This window comes from Stegostoma tigrinum, chromosome 27, assembly GCF_030684315.1.
Source record: "Stegostoma tigrinum isolate sSteTig4 chromosome 27, sSteTig4.hap1, whole genome shotgun sequence".
In the NCBI taxonomy this organism is placed as follows: Eukaryota; Metazoa; Chordata; class Chondrichthyes; order Orectolobiformes; family Stegostomatidae; genus Stegostoma; species Stegostoma tigrinum.
In genome coordinates, this window is record NC_081380.1 from 35,020,041 (window position 1) to 35,037,981 (window position 17,941).

General features: G+C 43.1%; 1 protein-coding gene across 8 annotated transcripts in view; it reads right to left on the reverse strand.

The window, feature by feature from the left end:
- Positions 1 to 17,941, reverse strand: part of LOC125464526 (rap1 GTPase-activating protein 2) — a 325,971-nt gene that overhangs the window by 100,108 nt on the left and 207,922 nt on the right. For all 8 annotated transcript variants that reach the window (XM_048557001.2, XM_059655287.1, XM_059655286.1 and 5 more), the window contains one exon: positions 2,432 to 2,516. In XM_048557001.2, coding sequence (XP_048412958.1) covers positions 2,432 to 2,506 — 75 coding nt within the window. In that variant the 5' untranslated portion in view covers positions 2,507 to 2,516. The remainder of the gene's footprint in view (positions 1 to 2,431; positions 2,517 to 17,941) is intronic.

Below are 17,941 nucleotides of genomic sequence, written 5' to 3' on the forward strand. Positions count from 1 at the left end.
TGAGATATTTATCATTACCTTTGGAAAACTCAGAGGAGTTGTCAAAATAATGAAGGACAGGATTTTAAATGGTGGTGGGGCTTCCCAATACCATCTAACATCCTGAAGAGTTTTTGTAACTGGGCTTCTACCCCAGCTAGGGAGGAGGTATGCCTTTAATATTTTTTTAAGAATCATTTATGAGATGAGGATGTTGCTCTCCAGCAGCATTTATTGCCCATCCCTAATTGCCCAAAGGGCTGTTCAGAATTAACCACATTGCTGTGTGTCTGGAGTCACACACAGGCCTCACCAGACAACGATAGCAGCTTCCTTCTCTAAAGGACATAAGTGAACTAGATGGGTTTCTCCTGACAATTGACAATGGATTCATGGTCATCATTAGATTGTGAATTCCAGATATTTATTGAATTCAAATTCCACCATCTACTGTGGCAGGATTCAAACCTGAATCCCCTGAACATTATCTGGGTCTCTGAATTAACAGTCCAGTGATAATACCACTAGGCCATTGCCTCCCCTCAAATACTAGTCTCTGGTCTTCGAAACACCACCAGAGGCAGTGGTCACTGCTGAAATTGCACTCAATCGCACGGAGAAAGAGCCAGGACTAGAGAAACAGGTACATTAGTGGGGATATGGTGGGGGTGGTCGGGTGCAGGTTTCACTGTGGAGTCCGGTTTGGAGTATAAGGGCCAGGGGTAAAGGGGACATATCGGGGGTGGGGGGGCTTGTTGAGGGGTGAGTTGGTGGGAGCATATCTTTGGTGGGGGGGGGGCTCCACTTGGAAAGGGGGGCCATGAAGGAGGCATCTCTTTGTTTCCTGTTTGAGACCCAGGCAGCAGGGCTTCCTGATCTCTACCCAATAGTTGAATAAAGGAAGCCGAATGGGAGTGGAATTAATGGCTCCTTGACAGAGTTCTTGCCCACTTCCCTTAAATCACAGCACCCATGGAATTTTACAAACCTCCCTGTCTCCAAATCTGCTCACAGGGAAGTGTAAAATATTACCTAAGGAGCCAACTGTTCCAACAACACCATAATCAACTTCTCTTTGATTATTTTAAATCTTTCATGGGATATGACTGTCATTGACTAGGTCAGCATTTGCTTCCCATCCCTAATGGCTCTCAAGAACATAATGATGAACTGCTGCAGTTTCATCTGTTACTGGAACACCCATAGATGCTGATAGGGACCGAGCTCTCAGTCTCTGACCCAATGACAATGATAATTGCTAATCAGAGATAATTTGTCAGTGATTTGAAATGAGACAAGCCTACAATGGTATAGAATAACAATCTTGTGGTGGAGTAGCAATGTCCCTACCCCTGGGAGGGGTCTTGTGATGCAGTGGTAGTGTCCTTACCTCTGGGACAGAAGGTCCTGTTCTACGTCCTACCTGCTACAATAATGTGTTACATTGCTTAAGTACAACACCATGTGAACAATACTGTGAGAGATCTGTTAGAACACTACAGTGCTCAAAGGGAAGGGTTTCCATCTTAGCTACCAAGCTCTATTGGCTCAGAATGGAAATTGTGCTTAAAATATTGCAGTCTTGCGATCTGGCACTGTTTTCACCAATTTTGAATTAATTACTTTGAAAGAAAAAAATCAATTGCATAAAAACTCCTGGCCCAGATTTGTGTAGTTTTCATACTGGAAGAAGATCATTGGAATGTAATGCCTATGAATTCTGGTCTCCTTGTTACATGAAGATGGAGACACAGGAGAAGACACCGCACAGCTTTACAAAGATGGGACCAGAGTAAGAGAGTTTAACAACTGACAAGAGTCAACACGTTAGTTCTTTTTATTCCAGAAAAGAGAAACCTTTGGGGTGTTCTCACTGCCCTTCAAAAATTATTCCCTTTCCATATCGTCCACGATCTGTTTAAAAGGCAGAGCTGGCTTGAGAGAGCAAATACCCTCCCCCTGCTCCTAATGCTTATTCTCTAATGAAGGGATTTGATACGGCCAATGAAGAGAATATGTCTCCAATTGTGAGGAAGAGCAAATCTACGGGCCACAAATGTAAGATTGTTGCTAAGGCAATCCCATCGGGAATTCACGAGAAACACTGAATGCAGAAAATGATTAGAATGTGGAACTTACACCCAAAGGAATTGTTGGGGTGAAGAGTGTAGATGCACTCAGAATGGATAAATCTATAAGGGAGAGAAGAAGAGAAGGTGTAGAATAGAATATGTAGATAGGTGTAAGATGGGAGAGAGTTGCAGAAGGGCTGCGTAGAGTATAAACATCAGCAAAGGCCAAATCACCAGTTTCTGTGTTGTCAGTCCTATATACTCAATCTAAACAGTGCATGCTTAGGTGAGCTTTTATTGACTCTCTGATTAAGACCTATACAAATAAAATAAAATATACAGTTAGCACACAGTTCATTCTGATGGTGCGTTCTACATACCCGTGTGGATGGCGGAGCAGTGTGTGGTGGTGATAAGTGTGGCTCGAGCACGCTCGTATTTGACCCATTTGCCATCTCTTGTTTCCTGTCAAAGTAAAGGAAAGTTGTTCAGAGTGTGTGAAAGCACAAAATACGAAGAGACCATTTGGTCCATCAAGCCTTCTGTTTGCACAGACTGAAGGTAACCAAGTGAAACTGTGGGATATTTATCCCATCCCATGATATCCATGTCATCAATCCCTGAGTGACTCTTTCTCCCTCCCCTCCGCTGACACCCCCATATCCTCACCATCAGCTGAACAGCCTTGATCCCTTATGAAGGAGGAACTTGCATTTATAGAGAACTCTCATGACCTCAACATGATCCTGCTTTTTAAAAAATTCATTCATGGGGTGAGAGTGCTATTGCCAGCATTTATTGTCAATTTATTGTGGGTCTGGAGTCACATCTAGTCCAGACCCTGTATGGTGGTTTCCTTCCCTAAAGGGCATTAGTGAACCCTATGGGTTTTCCCTAATAATTGACAATGGATTCACGATCATCATTCAACTCTTAATTCCAGATTTTTTACAAATTGAATTCTAATTCCACCATCTGCCTTGGCAGCATTTGGACATTAGCCAGGTCTTTGGATTAACAATCCAGTTATAATTCATCTATGCCAACACCTCCCCACACAGCCAATAAAGTACATTGTCTTGAAGTCAGATCACAGATGAAACATAGCAACCAATTTGTACACAGCAAACTCCCAGAATTAGCTGTATGATAATGTCTAGGTAATGTGTCCTTTACACCTGTTGACCTGGACACTACAATTCCCTCTGCTTGCCTTTGAAATTGTGAGTGGAATTGTTTATATTCAATTGAGTTTTGGTTTAACATCAAAAAGGCAGCATTTCCTGACAGTGCAGTGGGAGCCTGAAACTTTTTCTTGAGTGGGACATGAACCAGTAACCTTTAGCTTCAGAGGCAAGAAAGCTGCCAACTGAGCTGTAGTCACTACGTACTTGTGAGATATAAAAATATGACGAGTACGGTATATAAACTGTATAATGTCTTGCATTAAGACATTTCCCAAACTCTTTTGTGCAAAAAGCTGCTGATTGTTGGTATAGCTCTTAGCAACAAAGCTAATCATTCATGAAAGAATGACCCATTAACAAGCACATAAACCAGCTGATTACTTGCTATTTGTTTCACACCTGGAAATCACACGGCTCATAAGCTCTCATTCCAAGCAATTTACCCAGCTACTGTTGCGAAGAGACGTGGAAACAAACGGTCCGTTTCTAGGGCAATCTCATTAGGGCCAGTTTAAGGTTGGCTCATCGATTATCCACTATTTGTCTGCTTGTTAAACAAGCTTTTCGCATTCATTTCCACATCCCAAATTTATGTCAGAAGGAAGAATGAACTATCCCGGCCAACGTAGCTGCAACACACCACTTAAGGCTGTGGTTTAGGACATACTTTGCGCAACGTGGAGATCCAATGTGGCGTTCTGCTAAGACCTATAAAAATAGGAACAGGGTAGTTTTAAAGGAAATTCCATGTTTGGCCCGATTTTCCATCTGCCCCAGTGTTGATGGGAGGTCCACACTGGGCAATGTCAAATCTGAGTTTTCAGGTGTTTGGAAATGTTATGGAGTCGAGTGCAATCAAAGAGCACCACCTCCTGGTACCAATAGGTAATGCTGCGTGTCTGGCAGGATACTTCCTCATGCTGAAGCCTGGTCTATGTTACGATTCAACAAAGTGTCGGCCTGGATGAACACAGCAGGCTAAGCAGCATCTTAGGAGCACAAAAGCTGACGTTTCGGGCCTATGAAGGGTCTAGGTCAGCTTTTGTGCTCCTGAGATGCTGCTTGGCCTGCTGTGTTCATCCAGCTTCACACTTTGTTGTCTTGGATTCTCCAGCATCTGCAGTTCCCATTATCTATGTTACAATTCTCTGGGTCCCGACCACGGTATCCCTCTGTTCCTGCTATCCTGTCCCCTGACGGAGAGGTCTGCTGCAACTGGGAAAACTGGTTGGAATTCTGTAATTCCTCAGTGAGGCTTTGAGGATATCACTGAAGCATCATTTCAAAGCAGTTAGTAGAGCATCAGCCTGGCGAGTCTCATGTTGGTCATGTGGATGATGTGCCCAGCCCATCATGGCTGATCAAGGGTGGTGAGTTCTTCGATGCTAAGGATAGCGGCCTGGTCGAGAATGTTGGTGTTGGTGCATCTTCCTTCCCAGCAGTTTCGCAGGATCTTGTGCATGACGTGTTGGGAGTACTGCTCCAGCACCTTGAGGTATTTGCTGTAGACCGGGAAAATTGCTGGCCCAAGACTGTCCAAAGTGGAGAATGAGCATCCAGGAAGGCATCAAGCTCCTGCAGACTTGCAGTCGGGGAATAAAAATGGGAGCAGGTGAAAACAGCAAAAGGAGCACGCTGCCACACTAGTGCCCCACCTACCCCTTCCCGTGACCACCAAGTGTAACAGAGCCTGTGGTTCAGCCACCTACTGACTTACCCTGAGAGTGGAAGGGTGTCATCCTCATTTGTGAGGGACTGTCAATGGTGATGATAGACAGAAAGAAGCCATTCAACCCAAGTAGAGTGTGCTGGCACCAGTGCTCCACCTGGGACACCTCTATCCCAACTGATCTGCTGAAACTTTTTTCTCAAAAGTTTGTTTTGACCATCCAAAGTGGAGCTGTAAAGCACACGTCAGGACTCTTCAGTACCAGACATTCAGCATGGAAGCACTGTTTGACAATAAATTATTCAATTCAATTCTTTTCAGTGTATGGGACAGCGAATCAACAGCCAGCCACGGTACGATCTTCAGATGAGGTCAGATGCTAACCGAGGGCCCACAGTGTCACTTTCAGCAGAACACAGAAGTTTATTCCACTGCCCAGGTGAATCTTTATCCCTCAACCAACATCACCAAGACAGATGCTCTGATCAATCCCCCAGTACTGCCTGTGGGGACTTGCTGTGTTTACATTTGCCTGCCACAATCTTACATTACAGCAGCAGCTATACTTCAAAAGTACTTTGTGATGCACTGATGTCACTCAAGTTGTTTGCCCTGCTCTGAAATCAGATTGTCCATGAACTCTGAAGAAGTGCAGCATAGTTGTGAAATGGATTTGATTAGTGTTCAAATGCAGACTGAGATCATGCAATAGATGTGATGAGAAAGGCCTTTCAAAAACAGCTCAGTTCCTCCATCATGAGCTAGCCCTTGTTCATCCCTTCACATCAACTAGTCTTTGTTTTTCCATTTCGTCCGATCACTAATGTGGACATTGAACCAAGTTATTGTAGGAATATAAGGACTGATCATTTTACAGAAAAAAGGCTGAAGTATATCTGGTTATTCTTCTACCATTCTGCTGGAGGCATGATACAACAATAATGGAATTGCTGTTTGATCAGAGCACTCAATCTTTATTAATTAATCTACACCAGACCCGGACATGATATGAAGAAAATTCCCAGGGGTGCAGAGCATTTGGAACACAACTTATCGAATGTCATATCACAGATGAGTCATGTATTCTTTTCCAAAACGTGATCTTCTGAAGGAAGTCTATTTAATTTTAATTTGAATGAATCAACACTAACTACATCTATTGTCTCCCCAAGGAGTCAGCAAATGTACCAGAAATGAAAAAACAAACTCAATTAATGAGATAAACCAGAAAGGAATAAAGATAGGGTTTTTAGCCTCCTAGCAGACACATAAAAACAAAATCATCCATTAACTTGCAGAATCCATCAGGAAACCCTCTGGCATTCCTCATTGTTGGGGATTTGGACTCATCTCCCACATCTGTATTGTAGCCCATGTCACATTGCAGACTGAACAAAGCAACAATATAATTCAAGACATCAGAACTCAGCTCTGACAATCTGCAGTCTGAGGTCTGGGACCCTGAGGAACTTTAACCTGATACATATTGATTACATTTTTGAGAAGGGTGAAATATCACAGTTGTTTTAAATATGAGCTGCGTCTTCAGGATTTATGTAAAAAAATTAAGAATAGCGCTTGCAAAACTGAAGTCAATGGGAATCATGGGGAAAGCTCCACACCAGTTGCAGTCACAGGGAGCACAAATGAAGATGGTTCCAGTTGTAGAAGGTCAATCATTTCAGTTCCGGGGCATTTCTTTGGGAGTTCCTCAGGGTAGAGTCTAAGGCTCAAACATCTCCTGCTTCATCAAAAACTCTCCCGCATCATAAGGTCAGAAGTGGGAATGTTCGCCCATAATTGTACAATGTTCAGCACAATTCCTCAGATACTGAAGCAGTCCACGTCCAAATGATTTGGACAACAATCAGGTTTGGGCTGCCAGCTGGCACGTAACATTCGCGCTACGCAGTGTCATGCATTGACCATGATAAACCAGAGACAATCTAATCATCCCCCCTTGACAATCAATGGCCTTACCATCGCTGAATTCCCCACAATCAACATCAATGGTGTTTACCATTGACCAGCAACAGAACTAGACAATCCATATATATATTGTTGCTATGAGAGTGGATCAGGGCTAGATTTTCTGTGGTAAGTAATGGATCTTCTGACTTCCTAAAGCCTTTCCAATGTCTACCAGGCACAAGACAAACACCCTGCCTACCTGGATAAATGTAGCTCTAACAAGACTTGAGTGGTTCAACAGTTACTGGGACAGGAGGTCTGCTTGATTGGCAGACACTATATACTACCTGTAACATTCACTCCCTTCAATGCCAATGTACAGTGGCAGTAGTTTGTGCCATTTAGAAGATGCACTGCAAGAACACGCCTTTGACAGCATCTTCTAGACCTGTAATCTCTATCACCTAGGAAGACAAGGGTAGTAGACGCATGAGAATGCCACTACATCAGTTCCCCTTCAGGTCACGCATCATCCTGACTTACAATTGCATCGCTGTTTCCTCACACTGTCTAGGATAATAACCCAGAACTTTCTCCCTAACTGGGCTGTGGATGTATCTACAAATCACATGGGTCACCGTGGTTCAAGAAGGAAGTTCACCATCTCTTCCTCAAAGGCAATTAGGGATAGGTGCCTAGCCGGTGACATCTGAACTAATAAGCAAACAAAACTACAAGGATATATTTGGTGTTCTCAGATACAATGTGTGGAATCTTGCCACTTTAGGTTTTGCGCCAATTGTGAGGTGAATTCCAGATCAGGAGCTTGGCCACATCAGAACCTTCCAAGTGAACTTTCCGGAAGATGCCAATTAAGAACCCATTTCAGGGATAATTACTCAGTTAGGGGGAGGTGGTCAGGATGAACCACTCAGGATTGTGATTCAATCCACTAAATTTGAGGAGCCATTGGTAGCCTTCACAATGGCTGCACAGAGATATGTGTTGTAGTATCTTGGATGAGGTGCTCCTGAGGAAGGGTCGCTGGACCCAGAACCTTAACTCTGATTTTTTTCTTCACAGATTGCTGCCAGACCTGCTGAGCTTTTCCAGTAACTTCTGTTTTTGTTCCTAATGTTCTAAGGATCTAGATTTAAGTCCCACCATGACAAATAGTGAAATTTGGGTTTAATTTTAAAAATTCTGGAATAAAAAGCTAGGTACGTAACCATTGTTGATTGTTGTAAAAACTATCTGGTTTACTAATGGCCTTTAGGGAAGGAAATCTGCTAACCTTACCCAGTCTGGCCTACACATCACTCCAGGCCGACAGCAATGTGATTGGCTCTCGACTGCCCTCTGGGCAATTAGGGATAGGCAATAAATGCTACGCCCTCATTCTATGAATAGGTTTTAAAAAACTCCCTCGTATGACATTCCATTCCATCACCAGCGTCTGACTTTGGGTGATGTTAGGCTTGTTCCTATGCCTGGTTCACAATGTTGAGTGCCATCAAATTACAGACATCAACAATTCCCAAAGAGCACTTGCCTTCTCTAAGCCCAAAGCTGGGAACAGGGTAACTTTTTTTTCTTTATTCAATCACAGGATGAGGACATTGCTGGCTAGGCAGCATTTATTGCCCATTCTTAATTTCCCAGAGGACAGTTATGAGTCAGCCACATTGCTGTGGGTCTGGAGTCACATGTAGGCCAGACCAGGTAAGCATGGCGGTTCCATTAGTGAACGAGGTAGGTCTTTCCCCCAACAAGTGGGAATGGATTCATGGTCATCGTTAGATTCTTAATTCCAGATATTTACTGAATTCAGATTCCACCATCTGCCGTGGTGGGATTCAAACTGGGGTTCCCAGAATATTGGATAATAAAATGTGAGGTTGGATGAACACAGCAGGCCCAGCAGCATCTCAGGAGCACAAAAGCTGACGTTTCGGGCCTAGACCCTTCATCAGAGAGGTGGATGGGGTGAGGGTTCTGGAATAAATAGGGAGAGAGGGGGAGGCGGACCGAAGATGGAGAGAAAAGAAGATAGGTGGAGAGGAGAGTATAGGTGGGGAGGTAGGGAGAGGATAGGTCAGTCCAGGGAAGACGGACAGGTCAAGGAGGTGGGATGAGGTTAGTAGGTGGGAGATGGAGGTGCGGCTTGGGGTGGGAGGAAGGGATGGGTGAGAGGAAGAACAGGTTAGGGAGGCAGAGACAGGCTGGACTGGTTTTGGGATGCAGTGGGTGGAGGGGAAGAGCTGGGCTGGTTGTGTGGTGCAGTGGGGGGAGGGGATGAACTGGGCTGCGGTGGGGGAAAGGGAGATTTTGAAGCTGGTGAAGTCCACATTGATACCATTGGGCTGTAGGGTTCCCAAGCGGAATATGAGTTACTGTTCCTGCAACCTTCGGGTGGCATCATAATCCAGCATCCCAGAATATTGTCTGGTTTCTGGATTAACAGCCCAGTGATAATACCACTAGGCCATCACCTCCCCTTCTGGTAATGTCACTGGAAAAGTAATCCAGAGACCTGGTAACCATACTTTGGAGACAGAGATTCAAATTCCATCACTGCAGCTGGTAGTATTCAAATTCAATTAACCCATTAAAAATTTTGGAATTGAAAACTAGCCTCTGTAATGATAATAGTGAAAGAACTATTGATTGTTGTAAAGGCTCATTTGTATCACTACTGTCCTTTGGGGAAGGGAAATCTGCTGTCCCTGCCTGGTATGGTCTACATCAGGCTGCAAATCCAATGATTGTCCCTTAACTGCTCTCAAGGGCAGTTAAGGGTTTGGCTGCAAATACTAGCCTTGTCAGTGATGCCACATCCCATAAAGGATTAAAAGACGATTTGCCATGTTCCAGATGGTGAGTGTCTCCAATGTTGGCAAATATAACAATAGCACACAATGTGGTAAACATATGAACCAGTTCACTCAGCAACCAGGGATAGGTGTGAGGTTACCCACAAACTATTCTCCCCTCTTCGGGCACCAATTACCTGCAGTGTTCTTCTGTTTCTATTTCAGATGTGCGTTGTTTAAAAATTTCTTCTTTTGTGTAGGTAAAACCTTTCATTAGTATGTCTGATACTTCTAAAAAGCAAAAGTATCATTCCAAATTGTTACATATCAGCACACATTAAGGTGGGAGAAGTCTTTACCTCAAGTCACTGTTCCTTTCTAGGTCTATGTTAAAGTTAAAAACACTGACTTGTAGAAGGACGCCAGATAGACTTAAACGCCAATGCTCCAAGTCCTTTGCTCTTGACCTGGTGTGTGGCATCTCATCTTTAGTCTCCTGGTCCTATGGATTCTGCTAAGAATTGCAACCATGGATATTTGCCGATAGCTTTAAGCTGGTTTGTGATCTTTCCCTGTCATTGAGTAGTTGGCATTAGGGCCAGTACTTTGTATCTGCCAACTGGTTCCTTCTTTGCACATATTTCCCTTTAATGGGTAGAAAACTGACTCTATGAGTCTAAAACTATGGATGTTGGAAAATTACCTTCTCCCCCAAATCAGTTGTATTGTGACAAGGAGTATAGTTACATATGGGAGGAAATGGGAGGGGATGTCCAAGACACCAGGATAACTCCCTTGCTTTTCCTGAAAGACTAGTATGAAGTCTTTTACATTCCACTGGAACAGACAAACACAGATTCAGTTTAATGTCTTATCCGCAAGAAGGCACCTCTCACTAAGCAGTACCCTCCTCAGTAGTACACTGCAGCAGTAGCCTATAAATGACATGGCCCAGGGGCTAGAATCCAAAAGCTTCTGACTCAGAGATGAGAGTCTTACCGAGAAGGCGAGGTTGGAAATTTCCTCGCATTTCAATGTCGTGTACAGCATAATGATTCCATAGTCAAAGACTAATGGGTGTAAACAGTCAACTCTAATACAACACAAACCAGGGGGCCACTTGGTAGATTTCGAATCATCTATCTTAATAGAGTCACATCCTCTTTAGACCCCTGACTGGAAGTAAATTGGGCCTGTGGGCATATCTTGGCACATGTAATGTGCTCTGTGTGTAATCTTTTACTTTAACTGCTTCCAAATGCAGTGCTATTGCTGAGGGAAGTACATATAGTCTGATCATCATTATCCAGTCTCTCAAATGCATCATGAAACTATTAGAGAAAATGAAATATTTCCAGGAATGGAAGTAAGCAATCCATTTGTTGAAAAATGAGACAGAAACCATCCACTCAGAGAGTTGGTTAACTAATGTTTTGTATTGAATTGCATTCTGGAAAACGAACACATTCTCCCTTTGAAATATTTTGTGTCAGTGTGATTTTATTTATCTTTCTCTGAGCCAAGAAGCTGTAATGGTATCAATTAGTTTGTTTGTATAGATTATGTAAACAGGTTCCTCAGTTGGGTGTCCATTACATCTGCCCCATTAAAAGCAGAGAGATAGCAAAAAATTCAGGTCAAAAGCAAGCATTGACTATTTGTTATAAAAACTGAAAATGCCCACACTGTGTTTGTAGATGAAGGAAGAGTTTGCTCTACGTTGGTGAATGGATTTTCGTTTTTGTTTTGGTGCCTGAATGTCATGTGCAAATTAAGCAATGATATTTCCAAGAATGCCCTCTGAGTCCTGCTCAGAGGTTGTCATTTCGAGGCCCCTTGTCCAAAGTGAGCTGGCGTGATGGGAGTGAATGAAAAGGTGGGGCAGTGAAGCAATAGCTATTGGTTTGATTAGCTCCTTGAAAAGACTGAGACTGGGATTAGATTGGGCATTTGACAAAACGAGTGGCATCTTCATTTGCATAGGTCAATCATTGCGGTAATTGCAGACAATTGAATGATGTTGTCCCTGGGACATTGACATTGACTCCCTGGCTCATTGGCTTGGGTTTCAGATTGGACAGTAGGCAAACTCAAATGATCACAGCGCTTTTCAGAGCCTAAGAGGTAACAGCTAGTGGGACAGCTGACTGCAGATCACTGACCTGGTTTTGAATTACAATTCCAGTCTATTTTTTAAAAATTCATTTATGTGATATTGCTGGCTAGACCTATGTTTATTGCCCATTCCTAGTTGCCCAGCGGGCAGTTAACAATCAACCACATTATATGGTGTGGAGTCACATGTAGGTCAGACCAGGTAAGGATGACAGATTTCCATTCCTAGTGGACATTGGTGAACCAGATGGGATTTTATGACAGCAGTTGCACACGTGCCATTCCTTAAATTCCAACTTTAATTTTTAAATTAAAAAAAACTTTACTAAACAGCCCTGTTGAATTTAATTTTTTTTAATGGAATTCACATTTCACCATTGATTACAGTGGGATTTGTATCCATCTCCCCCAAACTAGGTTGAAGTTCTGCATTGCTGGCCCAATGACATGACCACTACGACACTGCCTCCCCAAATTTATTTGGGTCTGTTTCCATCTAATCTATTTCCACCACTCGCAACATTTTCAGATTTAGTTGGGCCTATTTATCATCATGAAGCAAACCTGCTAAGTTTCTGCAAGAGAACACCTTGATTTAGAATTGCTGCATTGGATCAACTCAGCATGACAAGTGTGGGGCATTATTTGTTTTGCGTCATCCATCCCTTTCCCTGCTATTAATAGTGATTTAGTTGTTGCTTCCTCTAATAAGCTTTTATAAAGAGTGCCTTTGTTTTCTGTAACTATCAGCTGTTCCTCTCAGAGGCACTCAAAAGCATCACTTAAGTCAAAATAAAACCCGAAAGAACTGCGGATGCTGGAAATCAAAAACACAAAGCAACGGCTTTAGCAGGTCTGGGAGCGTCACTGCAGAAAAATCAGAGTTAACGTTTCAGGTTGAGTGACCTTCCTCCGAACCACTTAATAAGTCAATGCACATCTTTTCCAACTGCTGTTGTTATTGCTGTGCAATAATTCGCCGACAACCAGCAATTTTTATTTGCCGTACAACCCATTCCTGGTATATGTTGGGTAAACATAAATTTATTGTCACTTCAGCAATTATAAAGTCATAGAGATGGTCACACGGAAACAGACCCTTAGGTCCAATTCATCTGTGCCAACTAGGTATCCTAATTTACTTTTTAAAACATGTAATTGTCTGCTAACACTTATTTAAACCATAATGTCCACAACTTAAAAGCCTACTCTGCAAGAATTCACTGGCTAACATTTTAACTGCAGAAGACTGATCTCATTGTCTCATTTCGTTCTCACAACATGAAAACAGTATGCCATCTCAATTTCGGAGAATTGTTCAGGTCATCCAAAACTGAAATGAACCCTTCAGAAACACTGGCTCAGGGGATTGCACACGGACCATTCAAAAAAGTGTAGCCACTGGATACAGCAATCCGAGCCTGTCCCAGAACCACTTGCAACTTGTAAAAGTTCTCATTACAGGGTTACCTTGACTCAATGTTCTATTTTTTACAGTTCTATCAATAAATAAACTCAAACGGTAACAAGATCAGAAAGAAAACTTTATAGCAGACAAACCCAGATATCATTTTACATTGTGCACAGCGTAATGCCTCCTCCTCCTCCTTGTATTTCACCATATTATTGACATTGCCCTTATTGATCATTCTTTTATCATATTCATGTTGTTCAAGAGCAGCAAGTTATTTCCATTCACTGCCACTAAGAGGCTCTGATTCTTGTTTCAGTGGGCATCTCAGAAAGAAAACTAGGTTGAACAATGTCAAATTCATATATTAATTGAATTTTACCACACTAATAGAGGATGTGCATTAATGATTCCTTTCTCCTCTTCAAATTTTCAACCCTTGCTGCTCCTTACATTCTCTCTGCTCCTTTCTATTAATGATCTTCATTGTTTTTTTTCCAATGAAGATTACTCATCCCAGCACCCAGTTTTTGTATTGTTAATCTTTCCCCCCTATTACAATGACTACATATCTAAAATACTTTATTGGGTGTGAAGAGCTTTGAGGCGTCTTGAAATTGTGAAAGGCGGCAGGTTAATGCAAATTCCTCCTTTTTCTTAATTGCACATTGCTGCTTGTGTGCTTTTTATCAACAGGAAGAGCACCTTTGTCTTTGGAATAATATTAGATTGACAATCTGATTCCAGAACTATTTATGCAGCAGTTACATACATTGGTGCACAACTGGCAGTATTAATCTGGCCTGCTATAGTTCAGCCACGGAGCGATTGTTTCCAAGGCAGTCTGGGTGGCTTCTGCTCCTTCCCTGTGGAATCAAACTGGGTCATCCATCTAAATGAAATCTACTGTATTTCCATGCAGATGCAAACAGATTTTCATTGCACTGAGAAGACATCATAGATCATTGATTACAATGTGTCTGTGGGCAAGATGAAACTCTCCAGCTTTCCTCCAGCTAAAAAAATGCAAGAGATTTGAGTCCCACCATGCCAATGCATGTGGCATACCAGCATCTTTTTATTCATGCTGGTCATTGGCTAGGCCAGCATTTCTTGCCTATCCTTAATTGGCCAGAGTCAACCACATTGCTGTTGGTCTGGAGTCACAGCTGGGACAGGCCAGGTAAGGATGTCAGATTTCCTTTCTTAAAGGATGTTAGTGAACCAGATGGGTTTTACGACAATTGCCAATGGTTCCATTGTCACCATTATTCCAGTTTTTTGATTGACTCAAAAAACAATCCCTCTGAGGGCAGATGACGGCCTAGTGGCATTATTGTTGGCCTGTTAATCTGCGGACCCAGGTATTGTTCCAGGGATCCTGGCTCAAATTCCACCACGGCAGATGGTGGTATTAGAATTCAATATATATCTGGAATTGACAGAGTAATGATGACCATGAATCCATTGTCAATTGTCCAAAAAACTAGGGAGGAGGTGGCAGAGCCTTTGGCCTTGAACTTTGAGTCCTCATTGTCTACAGGTTTAGTACCTGAGGACTGGAGGGTTACAAATGTTGTGCCCTTGTTCAAGAAGGGCAGTAGAGATGACCCAGGTAATTATAGAGCTGCGAGCCTTACGTCTGTTGCAGGAAAAGTTTTGGAAAGGATTATGGGAGGTAGGATTTATAATCATCTAGGAAGCAACTATTTGATTGGAGATAGTCAACATGGATTCGTCAAGGGCAGGTCATGTCTCACAAACCTCATTGAGTTTTTTGAGAAGGTGACCAAGCACGTGGATGAGGGAAGGGCAGTTGACGTAGTGTACATGGACTTCAGCAAAGCCTTTGATAAGGTTCCACATGGTAGGCTATTGGAGAAAATAGGGAGGCACAGGATTGAGGGAGATTTAGCAGTTTGGATTAGAAACTGGCTTTCTGTAAGAAGGCAACTAGTGGTGGTTGATGGAAAATATTTACCCTGGAGTTGGGTTACTAGTGGTGTGCCTCAAGGATCTGTTTTGGGACCACTGCTGTTTGTCATTTTTATAAATGACTTGGTCGCAGGCATAGGTGGATAGGTTAGTAAGTTTGCAGATGACACTAAAGTCGGTGGAGTGGTGGACAGTGTGGAAGAATGTTGCAGGTTGCAGGGAGACTTGGATAAACTGCAGAATTGGGTGGAAAGGTGGCAAATGGAGTTCAATCCGGATAAATGTGAGGTGATTCACTTTGGGAAGAATAATAGGAAACTGGTTCAATGGAAAGATTCTTGGTGGTGTGGATGTGCAGAGGGATCTTGGTGTCCATGTACATAGATCCCTGAAAGTTGCCACCCAGGTTGATAGTGCTGTTAAGAAGGCTTATGGTGTGTTAGGCTTTATTGCGAGAGGGATTGAGTTCCGGAGCCGTGATGTCATGCTGCAACTGTACAAAACGCTAGTGCGACCTCACTTGGAATATTGCATGCCATTCTGGTCGCCCCATTACAGGAAGGATATGGAAGTATTGCAAAAGGTGCAGAGGAGATTTACCAGGATGTTGCCTGGCCTGGAGCGAATGCCTTATGAAGAAAGGCTGAGGGACTTGGGTATGTTCTCATTGGAGAGAAGGAGGCTAAGAGGGGATTTAATAGAGACATACAAGATGATCAGAGGACTAGATAGGGTGGACAGTGAGAGTCTTTTTCCGAGGATGATGATGTCAGCTTGTACGAGGGGGCATAGCTACAAATTGAGGGGTGATAGATTTAAGACAGATGTCAGAGGCAGATTCTTTATTCAGAGAGTGGTAAGGGAGTGGAATGCCCTGCCTGCCAATGTCGTTAACTCAGCCACATTAGGGGCATTTAAACAGTCCTTGGATAAGCAGATGGATAATGATGGGATAGTGTAGGGGGATGAGCTTGGATTAGTTCACAGGTTGGCGCAACATCGAGGGCCGAAGGGCCTGTTCTGCGCTGTATTGTTCTATGTTCTATGTTCTAAATCACCTGGTTTACTAATGTCCTTTCGGGAAGGAAACTGCCACCCTTACTTGGTCTGACCTACATGTGACTCCAGACCCAAAGCAAAATGGTTGGCTGTTAACTGCCTTCTGGGCAATTAGGATGGGCAATAAATGCTGCCTGGCCAGTGACGCCCTCCATCCATGAATGAATAAAAAGTAATGTCCCCAAATAGTTTGCTGAGGGTTCTGGGTTATTGGGTCATTGCATTACTGCTACGCCATCACCTCTCCATTAGCCACAACCCTTCCTGAGGGGCAAGTAGTATTGTGCAAAGAGTTCATTATATAGACTCTGGCATGCTGCAGAATAGGTCCACAGCCTTGGGAATTTAATTCAGTTTTAACATTCAGTGTTCCTGTAGCAAAGCCTTAGAGGAGGAGGGATGGAAATAAATGGCAAGGAATAGTTCATAGGAGAGTCACTGTGGGGAGGCTAGGAGTCAACACTGTAGCAAACTGAAACAGCAAGGAAACGCAAAGAATAAACCAAGCCGTGAGGAGTCCAACTTAAGGGAAGGCTTTCCAAGTGGGACGGCAAGGTCAAGCTTTGGGGTCATGAGCTCAGAAGCAGTAATGGCCACTGTTTGGCTCTTCTCACTCCTCTCCTCCACACTCTCAAGTCTTCTGTTCCCTACCCTTTGCTCCCATGCGACTACTCACAACCCCCAGCCCACTCTCACAGAGAGGCCATGACACCTTTTACCCTCTGATTGGGGTCAATGGGAAAAAAGGTTGGGAAACACTGAATTAAGGGAGCAATTGTGGCTTAAAAGGCGCAAACACAACCTGTTTCATCCGAACACCATTCATGACCCTCTATTTCAACTGGCTACCAACACCGGGCCCGTTTGCAGGGAGCTTAGACAGGCAGTGTACTTGACTGTCCTAAAACTGACATTCAGTTCCCGATCATGTCATAGTTTGCAGCTTTAAATATTGCAATGAAGTTTTGCTGTATTTTGCAAACAGCTCGGCCACATAGTCAAAAGGCATGAGAAGCACAGTCCAGGAAAACATAAATAAAGAATTTTCATTGGGAATATCGATCTCAAAGGAATGTCAAAAGTCGAAAGTGTATCGACAGTTTGTGGTCATGTTGGGGGCATTCCGGAGATTCTGGCTGGTAGGGCTTGAATATTGCTACGGTACAGGTTAATGGGAATTCTGCTGTATCTAGAGGCACATTCCATGGGGAAGCAGACAGTGTGGGCTTTATTTTGGCAGTGACACTCTTTGAGAATCGCAGTTTGTACCACAGCGGTGATGCAGTTAGTGCAAATGATGCAGGAATTTGGTTAAAGAGGCACTGACCTCGGCATCTGAAAAAAAAAATTGATGGTGACTGGATGGGTTTCTCAGTCCTGGACCTTCTCAACTGAGTCAATCTGATATTCTTGTGTAGCATAACGACATCAGAGAGTGTGACATTCATTTCCACCTGTTAACATTTCCATTTGCAATTTTTCATGGTGGATTTTGAAAGAAAAACAGTCAACTGAAGAAAATTTCATGGTTATACAACCATGAAACTTGTTTTAATTTGATTACTATCTGCTTACAGTTTGGATGTTGGGGAAAGACTGGCATTTAGTGAAAATTAAATAGTGTACGTTGGTAAACTTCCATCAGTACTTGAGCAGGGAGCTTAGTTACCCATTGATGAAGTGATTGAAACGGGCCACTTGTGTGGAGGTAGCTCACTCTGAAAGTGAAGCCCCCTCAGTAAAGAGAGTGAAAGGAAAGAGTATTTGTTTAGCAGCTCGGTAGAAAATGG